This window comes from Schistocerca nitens, chromosome 1 (genome assembly GCF_023898315.1).
Source record: "Schistocerca nitens isolate TAMUIC-IGC-003100 chromosome 1, iqSchNite1.1, whole genome shotgun sequence".
Lineage (NCBI taxonomy): Eukaryota > Metazoa > Arthropoda > Insecta > Orthoptera > Acrididae > Schistocerca > Schistocerca nitens.
Window position 1 is genome coordinate 439,204,894 of NC_064614.1, and position 21,265 is coordinate 439,226,158.

Here is a 21,265-nt window from a genome sequence, read left to right on the forward strand (position 1 = left end):
TTATTCTGATTACGATGCAAAATAGGCACTGCGACGACTACAGTCTACTCCTTTGAGCATGCACGCATGTCCAAAGGAAATTTGTATTGTAACCAGAATAACACAGGCAGTGCAATATCGTATTTCTCTGCCGGTACCGGCCAAGCGACTCACAAGTATGTCTGACCTATACGGGAATATGCAATAGATGTACGGGTCCAGGTCGTTGACGTGTGGTTGATGACATATGGAGGCTTGGGTCTGGCCGTAAGTCATGCACGGATAGCCAAATGGTAAGGAGACCGCTCGTGATAAGGGGGAAATGCGGGTTCTCAGTCCGGTACAAATTTTCAGTATCGTCATTCCATTCTACAGCTGATGGTTGTCATTATTCGCATACACTTAATGTATTTCATAACGGCTGTAGTCTTTGCAGTGCCTACTTTGCATCGTAATCAGAATAACACAGGCACTGCAATACCGTACTGTTACTAAGGTTTCATAAAGAGAAAAGTACTCTTTGTTCTATCAATAGAAATGAAAACACGATTAACAAAATAATTCAACTACCAACACCTTCTTTTGGTCTCCGAAATGCAACATGGATTCCTGCAAGCATTAAGCGCGGGAGGCGGCTGGCGCAGTACTGTGAAACACGTTCTGACGGGCAAGCTGCCCGTATATGCCCTTGTGCTCTCCCTGCTCCCCCGATAATTTCGCTAGTAAGAGTCCTGTCACAATCGTACCCAGTCTACCCTGCGCCACTGGTTCTTATTTTTCAACGGCTTCTGGAGTTGTCTGGCCGAACGCTTGCACATAAAGAACATCGACATATCTTAACCAATACACAACATGTTTTGCCAATGGTTCACTCTTAAGAAAATCTGTCCCCTTCTTGTCCAAGAACGTTCCTGCTAACAAGGGGGACAAGAGTGAGACCATTGTCAGATTATCTGCTTACTTATAATAGGTTCCTTGAAAGATTCCACTGACAAGAAATTCGTTATCACGTACCATCCACCTTTCGCTAAGTTTTATTGCAGTTGAAAATGGAGGATCAGGTTACGTGTAAATAGTTATCTGCTTTAGTAATTTCACGTTGGGGATACACGGTCGAAAAGAAAAACATTTTAGGCATTGCGTTGCCGCTTATCTATTTGAACGAAATATATACAAAACGTCTTTTTTAAAAAAAGCTATATAGTACTACAGCACAGCTGACACTTGATACACAAGGTGATTCAGTGCTCCTATCGATGTCGCTTTATGCAACCAGCAATGTCATATCTGTCTATCAAAAACCACTCGCCAGATTTTAACATTCTCTCGTTCGCTACGCGCAAAATGTCATTCCTACGGAAAAACAGGATCTTTTTGCAGGAAATTTATTGTAGTTAACGATGTTATTGTTTGTTTTATGCTGTTAAAATCCACAAAACTCTTGGGTAAAATTTACACAAACGTAAGTTTTACAATTTCTAAGCGCATATTTTTGTACAGTAATAGGAGGGAGAGCCATGAACAACACACAAATCCTGACCAGTGGTAGCTCAGTCTAGGTGTGGGGATTCATTTGAAGATCACTTTTGTACGTTTTTCTGGAATAACTCGAAAACGACGGTCTCTAGTGTAAACGTATCCCAGTAATGTTACAAAAGTTTTTGTTTAATTACCCTCATGGACACATTTAAATTAATAATGTTAACTAAATAGATGACTTTACTGGTGGTGTATTAGCCCAGTCATTAGACACCAAAAAAGGCCGAATATCGGGAATTGTTCGTTTGGTTGCAAATTTGTGTACAGTGGTAAGAGCGAGTGTGACCTGCCAGGGTAGCCAAGAGCGCTAATGCACTGCTTCCTGGACTCAGGTAGGCGCGCCGGTCCCGGATCGAATCCGCCCGGCGGATTAACGACGAGGGCCAGTATGTCAGTCAGCCTGCATGTGATTTTTAGGCGGTTTTCCCCATCCCGCTAGGTGAATACTGGGCTGGTCCCCACGTTCTGCTTCAGTTACACAACTCGCAGACATTCGAAAACGTTCGCACTATTCCATGGCTTACACTTGACGCAAACAGCTGGGGTACACTACTTCTGTCCCGGAGGGTTTGGGGTGGCGGCAGGAATGGCAGCCGGCCACCCTCTGCACCTAACACAGCCAAATCGACAGTAACACGGCCGACCCCGCGTAATGCGGGACAAAGAAAGAAAGAAAGGAAGTAAGAGCGAGTGCCACGGACAACATATTAGAGATCCTGACTGATGAGGGGTGAGCGTGTGGGTGGAGGTGCGTTTCAGGGTTACTTTTGGTAGCTTTTATTTAATGACTTGGAAACTGTGGCCTCCACGGAAAATGTATGCCAGTACAAAATTTAACTACATTAAATTTCCTACCTAAAGGTCTTCTTCCTTTTTTCTGTAGGACAGTCAGTTTGCTCATCTCGTGTGTGGTTTTTGAAGGACAGATATATCATTGAGGGTTGCATAAAACGACATTGGTAGGGGCAGCTGAATAACCCTGTATATTATTGCACAACATAACAAAAAATGTTTCGCTAAACAAGCCGAGAGATTTTGCCATTGCTCTAATACATGCACAACGTATTTAACATGCTACCTGTACATCAAAATATGTAATATTGACCAACAAATATACAATATACGTTTTCTATCATGCCTGACGTGTTATATGCAAAAATATGTTTCAAATCACTAGTCTTATCATGTAAGACAATACCTGCAGTAGAGCATTTTTCTGTTTCTCTAGTTTGATTAATTTTACTGTCAACTGTATGTCCAGATTCTGGGCCATAGCTTCCATGGCATTATGCAGTTCGTTCACACGTTCCTCTTTAGCTGTCCGCACGGAATCAACATTGTCCTCCTAAAGAAAAATATGATAGATTGCAAAAAACAGTTCCAGATGTTGTAGTTACCAGTAAAAGTGACTGTATCAAAAAAGAGTTAGCGAAAATAACATATAATCTCCTTTTGTATAAGCGAAGAATTAATAAATATTTAGATCACATATGAAATTTCGCAGTAGAAAGAATCGCTTGATTGGACGTGTTGGACGAATGCACTATGCTCTGAAGAAAAAGTATCTATGCATACATACATACATACATAAATACTTGTTCCATAGATCATGAATATGACATTTCGTAATGATGCGGAACATGTTATGTTAACATAAGTTTTCTTTACACAAAGTAATTAATTAATTTTTTTAGAGTTACTACTTCATATCTAAAAATTCATCCATCGAGTAGAAGGACTTGTCATTTATAAATTCTATTAATTCGCCTTTAAATATTGGTTGGCTATCTGTCAGACCTTTAATGCTATTTGGCAAATGAGAAAAGATTTTTGTGGCAGCACAATTCACCGCGTTCTGTGCCAAAATGAGATTTAATCCAGAATAGTGAAGATCATCGTTTCTTCCAGTATTGTAGCTGTGCACTGCGCTACTATTTTTGAATTGGGATGGGTCATTAATACCAAATTTCATAAGGGAAATATGTATTGCGAAGGTACTTTGAATATCCCAAACTCGTTAAATAAATGTCTGGAAGGTGATCTTGGGTGGGCTCCAGCTATTATTCTGATTACACGCTTTTGTGCTATGAATACTTTCGCTCTTAATGACGAATTTATCCAAAATATGATGCCATATGAAAGCAGTGAATGAAAATATGCGTATTAGGCTGATTTACTGATGGATTTATCACCAAAATTTGCAGTAACTTTCAGTCAAAAGAGCATTGCACGTGCATCATTGTCTGTTAGCAGTAAACGATTGATCGGACATAATTACGATTCGAAACTCCGGAAGGAGGCATCTGAAAATTGTAGTGAGTCTTAAAAGTGGTGTGACATACTGTAAACAGGCTAACGGAGTATAAATACTGACGAAGTTTACATGTTGCAATTGGGATAATCTGCAGTCATATCTGAATCTCTCCAGAATAAAGTTCACAGGTATCTACAATGAACCAGAGTCAGAAACCAAGCGTCTTCGTTTCTTCATCAACAAGAAAAATCGCAAAGAGAAAGAAAGAGAGAAGAAGTCAGAAACAGTATCTGGGATCCCATTCAAAAAGCAACTCGAATTGCAGTTAAGACAAGAAAGAAAGAAACATAAGACAAACTGTTTTTTTCAGATAAAACAAACAAAAGAAAAGCATATTACAAACTTTTTACTGTATAGATGTAATGAAACTCCAAAAGTACGAGGAATGTGACAAGAATCCTTCTCTTGTTATTTAAGTTCTGGACACACATTTATGGTCTCCGCTGCATAGCACTTCCTTTGATTGGAATACTTTCGCAGGATTTTATAATTTTTGGCTCTGTCTTGTTCATAAGCCACAAAATTGTTAATTAAATCACATTTTGTGTTAGCATTAGCTGCTGAAGAAGAAGGTACATTATAAATTCTATACTCAAAAAAAGAAGGAAAAATGAACGGGACATTGTTTTTCCTCATTTCAATAATAATGTGCAAATTTACCCCACTACAGGAGGTAGGCAAAATGATGTGAACACCTGTGCTTACTTGGGAATGGTTTATTAATAAGGTGTTGGACCCCCATTTGCCCGTAATACAGCTCTGATTCTTCTTGAAATACTGGCATATACTGATTGTATAGTCTCCAGTGTAATGTTATGCCACTCTTCGATCATAACCTCTTCTAACTCCTGTAGTGACGAGGGAGGCGTAAATCTGCTCCGGAAATTGCACTCCAATACCGCCCACAAGGATTCGATGACGTTCAAGTCGGGGGACTGTGCTGGCCAGGGAATACGCTGCAGTTCAATTGCATGCTCCCCATACCGTGATTGTACTGTCCAGGCTGTGTGAATGTGTCCATTATCGTTCTGAAATATGCCATCACTGTTGGGGAACAACATTTCAGTCATGAAGTGTACCTGATCACCTAAAACGTTCACATAATTGTTGGCTGCAAAACGGCCTTTGAGAGTAATGATGGGGCCAGCAGAATATCAAGACATGGTGTTAGCGTACGACGACCTCTGCCATTTAGTTTTGATTTTGCCCACTATTACGTTTAAACGATAATGTCTTTCCATGTTTTGTGTGGGCTGTCATGACTGTTGAAACAGTTGCTCTTGAAACATTCAATGAGTTGGCTGTCTTGGTTACTGATGCTCCAGCTAATCGTGCCTCCACAATCTGCCCTCTTTGGAACTCTGTTAGGTCTTTCATTGCACGTCGACCTCGGCCTCTGCATGAAAATACCAAGTGTGCACTACTCGCAAACAATCTGCACTGATGGCCAGTCCGTACTGAACACAGTCCAGCGCGACACGTGCCTTACCTGCGTTACTGGCCGTCAAACATAACCGTCCCATTACTACCACTGTTCATATTATTTTGCCTATCCCAGCTTTACCCCATTGTCTGGTAAGACTGCGCACTTGCATTACTTTTTTTTTTAGTAATTGAGCGTTATCTTTTATACAGGGTGATTCAAAAAGAATACCACAACTTTAGGAATTTAAAACTCTGCAACGACAAAAGGCAGAGCTAAGCACTATCTGTCGGCGAATTAAGGGAGCTATAAAGTTTCATTTAGTTGTACATTTGTTCGCTTGAGGCGCTGATGACTAGGCGTCAGCGTCAGTTGATACTAAGATGGCGACCGCTCAACAGAAAGCTTTTTGTGTTATTGAGTACGGCAGAAGTGAATCGACGACAGTTGTTCAGCGTGCATTTCGAACGAAGTATGGTGTTAAACCTCCTGATAGGTGGTGTATTAAACGTTGGTATAAACAGTTTATAGAGAATGGGTGTTTGTGCAAAGGGAAAAGTTCTGGACGGCCGAGAACGAGTGATGAAAATGTAGCACGCATCCAGCAAGCATTTGTTCGCAGCCCAGGAAAATGGACTCGTAGAGCTAGCAGAGAGCTGCAAATTCCACAATCAACTGTATGGAGAGTCCTACGAAAAAGGTTAGTTATGAAACCTGTACGTCAATTACCCGAGGCGATGGATCGGCTGCCAGGCAGCCCGTGACAGAGCACTTCATCACTGGCCTCCAAGAAGCCCTGATCTTACCCCCTGCGATTTTTTCTTATGGGGGTATGTTAAGGATATGGTGTTTCGGCCACCTCTCCCAGCCACCATTGATGATTTGAAACGAGAAATAACAGCAGCTATCCAAACTGTTACGCCTGATATGCTACAGAGAGTGTGGAACGAGTTGGAGTATCGGGTTGATATTGCTCGTGTGTCTGGAGGGGGCCATATTGAACATCTCTGAACTTGTTTTTGAGTGAAAAAAAAACCTTTTTAAATACTCATTGTAATGATGTATAACAGAAGGTTATATTATGTTTCTTTCATTAAATACACATTTTTAAAGTTGTGGTATTCTTTTTGAATCACCCTGTACTTTAGATTTCCATTTCGGAGTTTGTTATAATGACCAAAGGTTAGACGAAATGGCAGTTAAAATATTATTATAAGTTGTTAAGTTTCTTTCCGTATATCGACAACTAAATTTTAACTGAGCAAACTCTCGCTCCTTCCCCTCTTTACTTTACAGAAGAGAGAGACAATAAAATTGATTCAAAACGAGCTTGCAGATAAGATTCCACACGAAGAGCAGGTGTGTTCCACAGTTCATGACGAGTAAGTATTGGTATAAACACCGTTAATTACTGCAAGTGGGGAATAAGTAATCAAGAAGTAGTAATGCTGACGGTATCAAAATCAACTGTAACAAATAATCATCGTGGCTGATAATGAAGAATGCTTACCACTTCCTGGACGAGGCTAATGAGCTCTAGCAATCTGCGGCGCAGCTGGGAGACCTCGTCCCCAATCTGGACAGCGTGCTGCTTGTAAACATCTTCCAGAGGCTTGAAATCATGACCAGAGTGCTCGCCACCAAACAGTGCACACTGGTGGCATATGCATTGGCGGCACGTCCAGCAGTAAACTGTCAGTTTTTCTTGGTGCTCTTCACAGCTACAATCCCAAACACAAGTTTACTCTAATTATGATAGACATCTGGATAGTGAGATGATCGAAATGAAACAATAACAATATGGAAATACATTTTGTCACGGTCTACTTTGTTGCCAGAAGTAGAGGGCCTCTTCTGAAATTCTCTTATTCCTCCCTCTGTCGCCAACGCAAATAGGTAGGGCATTTCAGTAGTCGGCACTTAAAATGTATGGTGAAAAGTGGTACCCTTAGGGAAATGGCAGCAAGGACTAGAAGGAACACCGGGTGCACTCACTGTGTATGCAGGGGGGAGCACCTTGAAGCGACTGTTCTGGCAGCCAATGGGGCAACAAGGTGCAATCAACTGCGGATTGAAGCACATGTTGGAACAAACTATGACTGTTGTCTGGGCTCTGAGGTCATACTTGGATCATTCCAAAGACTAGCAGAGAAAGTTGAGAATATCGGACTTGCTCACTGAGTTTCAACGAAGCTCATAATCTGCAGCATTGTTCCTAGAACAGGTCGTGGTCCCCTGGTTCTGAGTCTAGTGCAAGGCTTAAACCAGCACGTGCAAAAGTTCTGTGACAAGCTAGCTGCGACTTCCTAATCCTGTCCCATAGGACTGAGTCAAATGTGCATTAAACATCAGAGCAGCTACACAGGTAGCTGACTGTATGTGGGATGCACACAAGTTTTTTTTTTTTTTTTTTTTTTTTAAAGATTAGATGATTCCTGTATCCAGTATGGACAACGACAGCTGTACGAAGCCGAGAAGTATCAGAGTAAGAGCCAGAGTAGAACCTCACATAGGTGAGAGTATTAAAATCCCAGTGATTGACTACTGAAGTAGTCACAACAATCTGCCAGAGTTCGAAGTGTTTCTAAAAACGAGTGATGATCGCGTGTTATTAGGCACAGAAAACTAGTTGAAACCTGGAGTTGACTGTAGTTAGATCTTTGGGAAAATTTAAGCGTATGCCGAAAGGATAGGCTAATGCAAAAAAGGATGTGGTGTATTTATCACTGCAGAAAACTCAAATCCACAATATAGAAATCGAAGCTGCATGCAAGATTGTTTGAGCAAGACTAATTATCAAGGGTGGTCATAAAATTAGGATTGGATCCTTTTATCGTCCACCAGAATCGCCTCCTGATGTAACTAAAAACCTTAGAGAAAACCTCATTTCGCTTGTACGTAAGCACTCTAACCGTACTGTAATCATCGGAGGAGACTTAACCACCCAACGATGAAGTCGGATGAATACAGTTTTATTAATGGTGGGCGTGACAAGATATCCTATGGAACATTCTCCTAAAACTACACTACTGGCCATTAAAATGGTTAAACCACGAAGATGACGTGCTACAGACGCCAAATTTAACCGACATGAAGAAGATGGTGTGATATGCATTACCTTTTCAGAGCATTCACACAAGGTTGGCGCCGGTGGCGACACCTACAACGTGCTGACACGAGGAAAGTTTCCAACTGATTTCTCTACACAAACAGCAGTTGACCGGCGTTGCCTGCTGAAACGTTGTTGTAATGCCTCGTGTAAAGAGAAGAAATGCGTACCATCACGTTTCCGACTTTGTTAAAGGTCGAATTGTAGCCTATCGCAATTGCGGTTTATCGTATCCCGACGCTGCTGCTCGCGTTGGTCGAGATCCAATGACTGTTTGCAGAATATGGAACCGGTGGTTTCAGGAGGGTAATACGGAACGCCGTGCTGGATCCCAACGGCCTCGTATCACTAGCAGTCGAGATGTCAGGCATCTTATCCGCATGGCTGTAACGGATCGTGCAACCACGTCTCGATCCCTGAGTCAACAGATGGGGACGTTTGCAAGACAACAACCATCTGCACGAACAGTTCGACGACGTTTGCAGCAGCATGGACTATCAGCTCGGAGACCATGGCTGCTGTTACCCTTGACGCTGCATCACAGACAGGAGCGCCTACGATGGTGTACTCAACGACGAACCTGTGTGACGAATGGCAAAACGTCATTTTTTTCTGATGAATCCAGGTTCTCTTTACAGCATCATGATGGTCGCATCCGTGTCTGGCGACATCGCGGTGAACGCAAAATTGAAGCGTGTATTCGTCATCGCCATACTGGCGTATCACCCGGCGTGATGGTATGGGGTGCGATTGGTTACACGTCTCGGTAGCTCAAACAGTACCTCGGTAGCTCGGTAGTTCAAACATAGCTAAAATCAGTCCAGTTCGCAATGATGGCACTTTGAACAGTGGACATTACATTTCAGATGTGTTACGATCGGTGGCTCTACCCTTCATTCGATCCCTACGAAACACTACATTTCAGCAGGATCATGCACGACCGCATGTTGCAGGTCCTGTACGGGCCTTTCTAGATACAGAAAATGTTCGACTGCTGTCCTGGCCAGCACATTCTCCAGATCTCTCACCAACTGAAAACGTCTGGTCAATGGTGGCCGAGCAACTGGCTCGTCACAATACGCCAGTCACTACTCTTGACGAACTGTGGTATCATGTTGTAGCTGCATGGGCAGCTGTACCTGTACACGCCATCCAAGCTCTGTTTGACTCAGTGCCCAGGCGTATGAAGGCCGTTATTATGGCCAGAGGTGGTTGTTCTGGGTACTGATTTCTCAGGATCTATGCACCCAAATTGCGTGAAAATGTAACCAAATGTCAGTTCTAGTATAATATATTTGTCCAGTGAATACCCGTTTGTCATCTGCATTTCTTCTTGGTGTAGCAATTTTAATGGCCAATAGTGTACCTAGAACAGATAGTTCGGAAGCCCACTAATGATGGAAAAGTATTTGATGTAATGGCAAGAAACAGATCTGACCTCTTTGAGGATGTCCACATCGAAACGCGTGCCAGTGACAATGAGGCAGTTATAGTATAATGAATACCAAAGTACAAACGGCAACTAAAACCAGTAGAAAGATTTATATCTTGAGAAACCTAGACAAAGAAGCAGTAGTGTCATATTTCAATGAGGAAATTGAAACTTACAGCTCCGGACAAGCGTATGTAGAGGGACTGTGGTTCAAGTTTAAAAGAACAGTTGACTTTGCACTGGATATACACGTTCTCAGAATAGCAGTTCATAATGGGAGGGACCCTACATGGTATGCAATCATTGGAAATAAACTTCTTGAGAAACAGAGAATACTGCAGAACAGATACAAAACAAAGCATAGGGCTATAGACAGAGCGCTGCTGAATGAGAAGCTTCTGGCTGTCAAGAGAGAAGTGCGTGAATACTGTGGTGTAACAGGTTGCTTCACCTCTTCCTCGCAATCAGGTGAAAGATGTTCGAGTAAAAACGTTGTTTAGGTAGTTAGCATATGGGGAATTATCCACTGTGCGCTCGCTGGTCTGATCAGCGTACATAGTTCGAGCGAGACACATGAGCACAGAACGTCACTAAGGCGCGACACCGACTGAGCGACTCCACCTGCTGTGAAGGACTCGCTTATTCTTTGGCGTCACAGCTTGGCGGTGTATTTAAAAGCAGAGAACAAGAGGCGCTGCCTACAGTGTCAACGCCCGGGAACAGTTGAAAGAAATTGAAGATAAATGTCATCATAATTCGTTCTATTCGAATCTGTATGCAGAGATTGCTTTGATGTACCGACTACTGAGAGTGTTCACCCAACGTTTTAATTTTTGTATTGGAGTTGCAAAATACAGAAGAGTTTTTTAAAAGGCAGACGGAGAAGAAATCCGACGGTACAAGGAGTGATACTGCATAGCTTCAAGAAAATGCGAGATGGCGACCGTAAGCAAATACAGTAAAAGTTATCAGAGGGCTATCAGGGAGACAGATGTTTAGTGAAGTTGTTGAATCGGTTACAACTCGTAGCTTGAGCAGTAACACATCAATCCTTCAATGATATTGCAGCAGAATATTGTCGAAAGATCTTTCACAAAACCCAAAGGATTCCTGGTCATATGTAGAGAGTGTTAGTGGCACCAAAGTTATTGTCCAGTCACTCATGGACGAAACAGAAACCGAAATTAAGAGTAGCAAAGCAAAAGCGGAATTGTTCAACTCCGTTTTCAATTGTTCTTCTACGCAATAAAATCCAGGAGAATTGGCCGAATTAAATCCTCGAATCACCGAAAAAATGAATGAAGTAAGTATAAGTCTCAGCGGTGTTGAGAAATAGCTAAAATCATTAATATCGAAGGAGTCCCTATGACATTCTATACTGAATTTTCGGCTGAGTTAGCCCCTCTTCTAATTATATCGTCGATCGATCGAACAAAATATCAAGCCCAGTAGTTGGAACAAAGCACAAATCACAGCTGTCTACGAGAGGGGTGGTAGAAGAAATGCACAAAACTACTGTCTAATATTCTTGACATAAATTTTTTGTAGAATCTTAGAACATATTCTGAGTTCAAACATAATGCGGTATCTCGAACAGAATGCCCTTCTTTATGTCAAACAGAATGTATTTCGAAAAAATCGATCATGTGAAACACAACTCGCATTTTTTCTCACATGACATACAGAAAGCCATCGATCAAGGCAGTTAAGTAGATACAGTATTTCTCGATTTCTGAAAAGCATTTGACTCAGTTTTACACTACACTTATTATCAAAAGTACGTTCGTATGGGGTATGAAAAGAGATCTGTGACTGCATTGAGGATTTTTTGGTAGGGAGGACGCAGCAAGCTATCTTGGATGGAGAGTAATTGAAAGATGTAGACGTAAATTCAGTGTGCTCCAGGGAAGTGTATTGGATCCCTTGTCGTTCATGTTGTATATCAGTGACCTTGCAGACAATATTAATAGCAACCTTAAATTTTTCATAGACGATGTGGTTATCTACAATGAAGTGCGGTTTGGACGAAGCTGCATGAAATTCAGTCGCGTGGGATAAGGTCAATGTGGTCCTCGTATTGGCAACTTGCTTTAAACGGTCAGAAATCTAAAACTGGACACGTCGTAAAATGAAAAAAATGCAGTATCGTATGACTATAATATCAACGAGTCACTGTTTGAATCGATAAACTGTTACAGATACATGGGTGTAACGCTTTGTAGGAACAATTACGTAGGTTCAGTCATGGGTAAAGCATATAGCGAACTTCAGTTTATGCGTAGAATACAAGGGAAATACAATCAGTCTATAAAGGAGATTTCTTACAAATCACTCGTGTAAACCCATTCTAGAATATTGCTCAATCCTGTGGTGCTCCTTCCAGATAGGACTAAGAGGGGACATGGAACACATACACAGAAGAGCACCATTAAAGGTCAGAGGTTTGTTTCACCGCGGGGGGTTTGATGGTAATGTTGAAAGAGCTGAACTGGAACAAATTTGAAGGCAGATGTAAACTATCCTGAGAAAGCCAACTTACAAAGTTTCAAGAACTGGCCTTAAATAATAACTCTAGGAATATAATACAACCCCGTACACATAACTCCCATAAGGATCGCGAGGACAAGATTAGGTTAATTACAAAAAACACAGAGGCATTTAAACAATTATTCTTCCAGTGATTTATAAGTGAGAGGAAGGGAAAAATCCCTTATGACTAGTACAATGGGATGTACCTTCGGCCATGCACTCCACAGAAAGTTACAGAGTATACATGTAGATGTAGATCTAGAAGCAGCCTCAGTGTATAGTAGCCCTTGGATATCTTCTGTACAGAGCTTATGGGTATCTTACAGCATTCCATTTCAACGTAACCTAAATACTCTCAGGTGCCGGTCTCAACTCAGCTTTCAAGCTTTTTTTGACGTCTGCTATGTCTTCACGTTTGTTATGTAATGTTGACACCGTACAAACAATGAACCCTGACGTGGTAAGGTGGTTTGAGTACCTCAGCGATACAGATAGGCGTATCATAGGTGCGACCACACTGAAGTGGTCGGACAAACCTGTGATTACTGAAGAGGGGCAGTAGTCTTTTCAGTAGTTGCAGGGCTAACAGTGTGTGTGATGGCTGACCTAGCCTTGTAACATTAGCCAGTGTGGCCTTGCTAAATTGGAACTTCGAACGGCTGATATCAAGGGGAAACTACTGCCAGTATATTTGCCGAGGACATGCAGGTCTACTGTATGGATAAAATATTTTTGAAGTAAAGATTTCCGCCATTCAAATCTACGGGAAGGGATTGCTTAGGAGGATGTTGTCAGCAGCAAAAAAAGAAAAGAAACTGCCATTCTACTGATCAGAGCGTTAAATGTTATATCTTTTATCGGATAGGTAAGTTAGAGAATTTCAGAAGAGAAATGGATTGGTTGAAAGACACAGTGCGAATAAATGAAATGCAGTGGCAGGAAGAACAGGACGACCGGTCATGTAAGAACAGATTTATCCACAGAAAATCAAACATGGATGACGCAGGAGTAAGTTTACTAATGAATAAGAAAATAGGAATGCTGGTGCGCTACTACGAACAGCATAGCAGACGCATTATTGAAGCTAAGGTGGACACTTGGTCAAGACTCTACACAGAGTATACATTTATAAGCCTACCAGTAATGTAGATCATGAATATATTGAAGGAATGTGTGAGCTGATAAAATAAATTATTGAGTTAGTCAACGGCGCTGAAAATTTAAGACGATAATCAAGGGAAACGAAAACTGAATTGTGATGGGGAACTGGAATTCAAATATGGGGAAAGGGGGAGAAGGAAAAATAGCAGGAGAACATGGAACAGACGAAGGCAATTAAAAGGAAAGCATTGTAGGCTTTTGAACAGAGCATAACATAGCTTTTGCGAATAGCTGGTTTAAAAATCATGAAAGATTGATGTATATATGAAAGAAACCTGAGAAACCGAATGGTTTAAGATAGAGCACACAACGGTAACAGAGAAATTTCGAAACCAGATTTTAAACTATTTTAAAATGCAAAACATTTCCAGAGCAAGATGTGGACTCTGATCATAACTTATTGATTACGATCAACAGATTAAATCTGACGCTGGCCAAGAAATTTAAATACGTAGACTCTTTCATGCAAAGTACTGGAGGGCCGGAGGCCGAAATACAGCACAGGATAAATAGTGGATGGATGAACTGGAGGAAACTGAGCGGAGTACTGTGTGATAAGAAGGTTAGCTTCAGAATGAAAGGAAAGCTTTAAAGTCTGTGGTGAGGCCTGCGATGGTGTATAGCGCAGAAACTTGGCCAATTACAAAAGCCCAATAGAAAAAGATGGAAGTGGCAGAAATGAGAAAGTTAAAGTGGATGAGTGGGGCGGCACGAAAGGATAGACTAAGGAATGAGTGTATCAGGGGAACAGCGAAAGTGGGGCCCATAGGGAAGAAGATCCAAGAAAGTAGGCTAAGATGGTATGGACATGTGCAGAGAAGAGGAGAGTACTACGCGGGGAGAAGAATTGAGGACCTAGAGATCGAAGGACCGAGGTGAAGAGGAAGACCGAAACTGAGATGGAAGGACAAGGTAGCAGGGGACCTACGGGAAAAAGGATGGCTCACAGAAGAAGCACTGGATAGGCATTTATGGAAGAGAAGGATCCAACAAGCAACGCCACCCCACATGTCGTGGAAAAAGGCTGAGATGATGATGAGGAGGAAATTGAGGAGACTGGTCCTAGATAAATGGAAAGAGCCAGAGGCTGCCAAGTATTTCAAGTTGAACATTGGGCAACGATTGAATGAAACAGGGGAAAGGAATACAATAAAAGACGAGTGGGTAACTTTGAGGGATGAAATAGTAAAGAACAGACGATCAAATAGGCAAAAAGACAATTCCTATTAGAAAGTCTGGAGTTACACTAGATACGGAATTTAAGGCATGAAAGAAGAAAATATAAAAATACAGACAAATGGAATACAAACGTTTAAGAAATGAGATCAGCAAAATGCAAAATCACAAAGCTACGATGTTCAGAGAAACAATGAAAAGCTGTGGATGCATGCATCACAATGAGAAAGATTGTGGCCGCCTATAGGAAAATTACAGACGCCTGCGGAGGAAAGAGAAGTATCTGTATGAATATTGAGAACGTGGATGATAAGCTAAGTAAAGAAGGGAAGGGTGAAAATGGAAGAAATAAAAAAAAAACGAATGCACAAAGGAAACAAACTTGAAGACAATATTACGGAAAGAGATGAGGAAGTATTTGAAGATGAGATCTGAGATATGGTACTTCGAGGGAAAAAAAAAAAAAAAAGGAATAGATATCTGAAAGATTTGCGTCTTAACAAGCACCTGGAGTAGACAACATTCCGTCAGAAAATCGTTGCCCCTATTCTTTTAGTTAAATTACCTCTGTAAATATAAAGTAAACATATCCATTCCCAGCGGTGGACCTTTCTTAGACCGGCCCGGCCTTATATGGCGGTAGCTCCGCGACAACGAGGCTGCTGTCACTTGTTGAAGATGGCGGTTGTGGCTCACACGTCCACGGCGTACGAGCAATGAAATGTGATTCGTTTTCTATGGAGCGAGGGACGAACGTCCATCGAAATCCACAAGGAAGTGTAGCCCACGAATGGAAGAAAGTGTCACACTTTGAGAAATGTCAGATGGTGGTGTTTTGAGTTCATGAAAGGCCGTGAAGACTTGCATGACAATGGGCGATCGGGGAGGATGCATTCGCCGCTGACTGACGACAACATTTCCTGCGTGAATGCAATCGTGAAAGTGGATCGTCGTGTGGATATCAAGGACATTTCCCAGGAGCTTGGAATTTCGTATGGGAGTGTTTACGGCATCGCTTACGGGTCCTTAAGGTACCGGAAGGTTTCATGTTGATGGGTGCCTAAGCAGTTGAATGAACTGACGTAAGGCAAGCGAATGATTGATTCACTGAATCATATGCAACTGTATACCGACGAAAGTGACAGTTTCCTGGACCACACTTTTACTGGCTATGAAATGTGGACACTGCAGTTCACGCCGGAATCGAAGCAGCAGAGCATGGTGTGGAATTTCACCGGGCTCGCCTGTGGGAGGGAAAAAAAAAAAAAAAAAAAAAAAAAAAAACGTTAAGAGCCATCTGCTGAGATTGTAATATTAACGGTCTTCTAGCATCGCTGAGGAACCGCTCCTGCTGGATTTGATGCCACTATGTGCAACGATCAACGTCAACAGAGTTATGTTCCACACTGTCTCGTCTGCAGGCTGCCATCAGGAAGAAGCGCCAAGGGAATCCCGATGTGGACAACGTGGTCATCTTCCACGACAATTCGAGGTCTGATGAAGCAATGAGAGCCGCCTATAAGCTTGGGTCATTTCACTGGGAGAGTCTGGACCTCCCACCAAGTAGCCCGAATCTCACTCCCAGTGAAACAACAATTACATCCAATGACGAAGCCAGGACAGCAGTCCGTTGGTTGTTACACATTCAACCGGACGAATTCTAACACAGGTGCATATCAGATTTAGTGCTGTGATGGGATAAATTTATTGAATCATGGGGACTATGTAGACTATGTAGTGTAAGGTATGTAGAATAGTACAACTATATAGGGGCAAAAACTTTCTGATTCTTCCTCTTACTTGGAAGAGCCTAACTATTCCACCTGGCATGCAAGGCACTTGACACAGTCGATATACCTTCAGACTTCGGGAAGAATGTAATAATCCCTGGCTGGTGCTGACAGATGTGAATACGACAGAACCATCAGTTCAATAAGTTATTGTCGTAAATAAAAACTATAATTTTGAAGGAATAATGGAAAAACTGTTTGGAACTGGCTTGAGTAGGATCAGCTTGGGTTATGGAGAAATGTAGGGACACGCAGGGCAATACTGACACTACGACTTAACCTGGAAGGTTGTAAGTAGGCTGTTTAGGTTTTTATGTTGGTAACGCCACGTAGCGCTCTGTATGAAAATCACTGGCTGTGCTGTGTGCAGTCTGTGGCTGGTTTGCATTGTTGTTGGCCATTGTACTGTTGGGCAGTTGGCTGTTAACAGCGCGTAGCGTTGCGCAGTTGAAGGTGAGCCGCCAGCAGTGGTGGATGTGGGGAGAGAAATGGCGGAGTTTTGAAATTTGTAAGACTGGATGTCATGAACTGCTATATATATTATGACTTGAACACTATTAAGGTAAATACATTGTTTGTTCTCTATTAAAATCTTTCATTTGCTAACTATGCCTATCAGTAGTTAGTGCCTTCCGTAGTTTGAATCTTTTATTTAGCTGGCAGTAGTGGCGCTCGCTGTATTGCAGTAGTTCGAGTAACGAAGATTTTTGGTAAGGTAAGTGATTTGTGAAAGGTATAGGTTAATGTTAGTCAGGGCCATTCTTTTGTAAGGATTTTTGAAAGTCAGATTGCGTTGCGCTAAAAATAGTGTGTGTCAGTTTAAGCACAGTCATGTATAATTTTTCTAAGGGGACGTTTCATATGTCGACCCTTAGCCGAGGATACCTCACTGGAATCTTCTGATTTTTTTCTTGTAGTCTGTGCAATTAGTGCAGCCTTTTATTTATTGCTAGCGCGTAATTGTAGAGAGAAGTTCCTTTGCAGTTGTAGTTTTTCATTCTTGTACAGTAAAACAGTTGTGGCATGCATGTAGATTTGCACCAAGTATTTCGCAGCTGCGCTTGCAATTAACGAGATATTATTTTCAATGCTATGTTAATGTGTTTTCTAATTTTGCTCTTCAAATTGTGCTTTTCTGTGTTGTCGTGTGAAATATTGTGACAATAATGGCGTGTGAAAAACGTAATACTAGGCTCCAAAGTAAACTGAGAAATGACAGTGAAGACGAAAGCAGTGTGTTAGCGCCACCGTGTAATGAATTAACTAATCTTCAAAGTAGTAATTTGGTAATTGTGCATAGGGAAATGGAGCGGGCTGCAAATAATGGTGTAGGCAGTGAAACAATTTGTGAACAGGGAAGCATTATCGATCGATCGGTCGGCAACAGCTTGCCTCAGGAATCCGAAATGACAGGACACAATCTTGCAAATACTGTAGATTCAGGTTTTGCGTCCTCGCCGTTTTCTCAAATAAGTCAAGACACATTTCCTGCTTTTCAAAATGCGAATATTGCCGGTTCAAATGCATTGCTGAATAGCACTGAGGAACATGTTTCAGACACCAGTGCATTGTTATTACAGTTAATGCAACAAATGGGACAAAAGCTTCAAAAGTTAGACACAATGGAACAAAATCTTCAAAACTTAGACACAAGGGAACAACACCAGAGACAAACACAGCAACAGTTAGACACAATGGAACAAAATCTTCAAAAGTTAGACACAATGGAACAACACCAGAGACAAACACAGCAAAAGCTTCAAAAGTTAGACACCACACTTGAACAAACATGTGAAGATTTAACTACTGAGTTACATAACATTGAATCGAAATGTCAAAAAGTCTGTAATGACGTAAAAACACAAATTTGTGAGCATTTTCAACCTATTTTTTCGCGGCATGAAAATGCATTACAGAATCACGTAGCAGCAATAAAAGAACTGCAAACCATTGTTCATGAAAATCATGAGACCTTGTGGGCTAAAGTTGACTCAGTTGCATCTACCGATTCGGTTACACTACTTGCAAAAACTTAGGAAAACTTAAAGGACACAGTAGATACGATTTCAACACAAATGGACACTCTGAAACTTGGTTCAGAAAAACACACTGGGGAAATAAGTACACTATCGGAGAAAGTAGCCGAACTTTCGGATCAGTTCACTAACTTATCTGCAAAGGTAGATGATGATCTGAATGACACAAGACCTGTAGCCGTCACTGACACAGAAGAGTATGAACAAATTAAGAAATTCAAACAAAATCAGAATCAAATTAATACGCAACACAAAAGAGAAATCCGGGAAGTACAAGATCAGTTGGCACAAGTAATACAAAAATTACATATTTCAGAGGACACTCGCGCTCAAACACGGGAAGAGGGACTTAGAAATACGGAAAAGCCACAAAATAATAACACAGGGCATTTCGGAAATTATGAAAGAAATTGGCAAGGTGCACCGAATTTTGAGATGGAACCGCCGACACGACGTAACAATGACCGATATACTACTCGCCGACATGATGATTTTGACTATAAGCTGTTCATTACTACACGTAAATTCAAAACATTTAAGAATTCTGGCAACGACATTCATCCACAAGCGTGCCTCCATCAATTCTCTCATTGTTTTCCTCCCAACTGGTCATTAGAGCACAGATTAGAATTTATGTGTGGCTACTTAGAGAATGAACCAGCTGAAAGAATGCGATCGGTCATTCACGATTGTCACAGTGAAGGAGAATTTTATCATGCCTTCCTCTCAGCATATTGGTCTCAAGCTACACAAGACCGAGTAAAACATAGCATCATAATGATGAAACATTTCGAACAATCTGAATTTTCCAGTCTTTTGAAATATTTTGAAGACATGTTGCACAAGAATCAATACCTGTCAAACCCATACAGCCCCTCAGAACTCATCCACATTTGCTTAATCAAATTACCTGAACATTTACGACATATTATTTTGGCAGGACGTTGCAAAGACGACATTGAAGCTTTTCATGGACTCTTACAAGAATTAGAAATTGACACTGACAATCGCGGAACGCGAAAACAGAAACACAACAATTACAGGTCACATTCGTCGCAATTCCGCGATGAAAGAAATAATGGACACGACGAGGCTATTCTCACAACACAAATCGTGACCAAAACAGTCACCACCCGTATGACAACCACTGGCAGAGTAATAGTTACAGAGAAAGTTCGCATTTCCGTAGTAATGAATATGACAGAGACAATCAAAGAAACAGACAATATGGTAACCTGAACTATTATTATAAAGGGAGACAGAATAATTTCAGGCGCAACAGTTCAGCGCACAGTTACGATTCAGGGAGAAATTCTCCACCACGTGACCGACAAGAAAGAAACTGTGGAATCTACCGACATGACGACAGACGATATAATCATAACGATAAATTTAAATTTATCAGAACTGGCGGGATTCAAACAGAGCAGGGCACTCTCGACAAGGTGAATTTGTAGAAGTTAGGTCTCCTAATCATAATAACGACGCGCGCCAACAAAGAGACAGACAATGACTCGCACAGCAGGCAGCTGCGTGCGCCAGCTGGCTCAGAGAAAAATAACATAGATGCTAACCTTGAGAAAAATTCCAGTATTCTTTACCGACATATACCACACGATGATTCCGTTGAAGCTGGAGCTCTGCATAGTATTAAGAATAAAGGCTTGCACCACATTTCACATGTAAAACCGCTTATTGAAAGATAATCTGCTTTTTATTTTTGTCTTTGCTTTATAACTTTTCACTTTACATTACTAGTATGCTTTGATAGACGTAGAATCTGTTAACATGCAACAATGTTTGAAGTTAAATATCCAGTCAAGAACCAAGAGAACTTATTTCAATTACGAATGCATTGTTTAGTGAACAGACGACACAGTGTTGTTAGTTGTACATTCTTGCTTGTTAGTTGCACGATTATGTAACGACTATAAGGCTCACATACTTAGAACATTTACCAGTACTGCTAATGAGATTTTAATGCAACATTTTGGTTTACTTGAAAATACATTCTGGATTTAAAGTACTTTCTGTGAGATACCAGATGACACAGTGGTTAGATTATGTGACAGCTACACGATTTTATCACGACGCTACTAATGAGTGACAATTTACAATGTTGCTTTTGCGGTGTCTCTGTTTTATATCTGCACAGTTTTTCTAAATTATTCTGGAAAGTAAAACATGTTTTAGTAGTAACTTTTGTGGTATATCTACAGTGAGACAGCCTTTTCCGTAGCACAACAATACGTTACAGCACAGTACTTTCTTCATCACGGCAATAAGCGTAATAACTAAGATATCTATACGCAAAGCATTTCACTTTTGTTTATCATGAGGTAAGTACATTGACTTCTGCAGAACTTAGCTTTCGGTGGACGATAACTACGACACTTCCACAGAGATTATCTTACAACAAGACGCACAGTTTAGCGCTACAGTACACGTATTTGAGTGATTAATTTTGTACTTAAAACATTTATTTTTAAAGATATTTGAAGTACGATGATACAAAGGTTTTCCGTGATAGATTTCATTCCATTGCTGTAATCTGTAACACCTGAGGGTATAATTACATTAATCCTCAAGGGGGTACACGCCTATTTTGTGTACCATGTGTTTGGCAAGCACAAGGAGCCCTAGCTAATATGGTATTTGCTTATACAACTTTACACATCGGTACCATATTTCTCTAACACAGAATTACACAGCTATCTTATCATTTAACTGAGAGAGACAAATATTTATTTTACTACATCAGTGACAGATGTTTACGT

General features: G+C 41.1%; 1 protein-coding gene across 1 annotated transcript in view; it reads right to left on the reverse strand.

Annotated features, from left to right (window-relative positions):
- LOC126253100 (E3 ubiquitin-protein ligase TRIM37-like) overlaps positions 1–21,265 on the reverse strand; it is a gene marked incomplete at its 5' end in the record, with an annotated part of 178,035 nt that overhangs the window by 140,119 nt on the left and 16,651 nt on the right. The window contains 3 exons of the mRNA XM_049954248.1: positions 2,717–2,863; positions 6,766–6,976; positions 9,123–9,134. Of these exons, the coding sequence (XP_049810205.1) occupies positions 2,717–2,863; positions 6,766–6,976; positions 9,123–9,134 (370 nt within the window). The remainder of the gene's footprint in view (positions 1–2,716; positions 2,864–6,765; positions 6,977–9,122; positions 9,135–21,265) is intronic.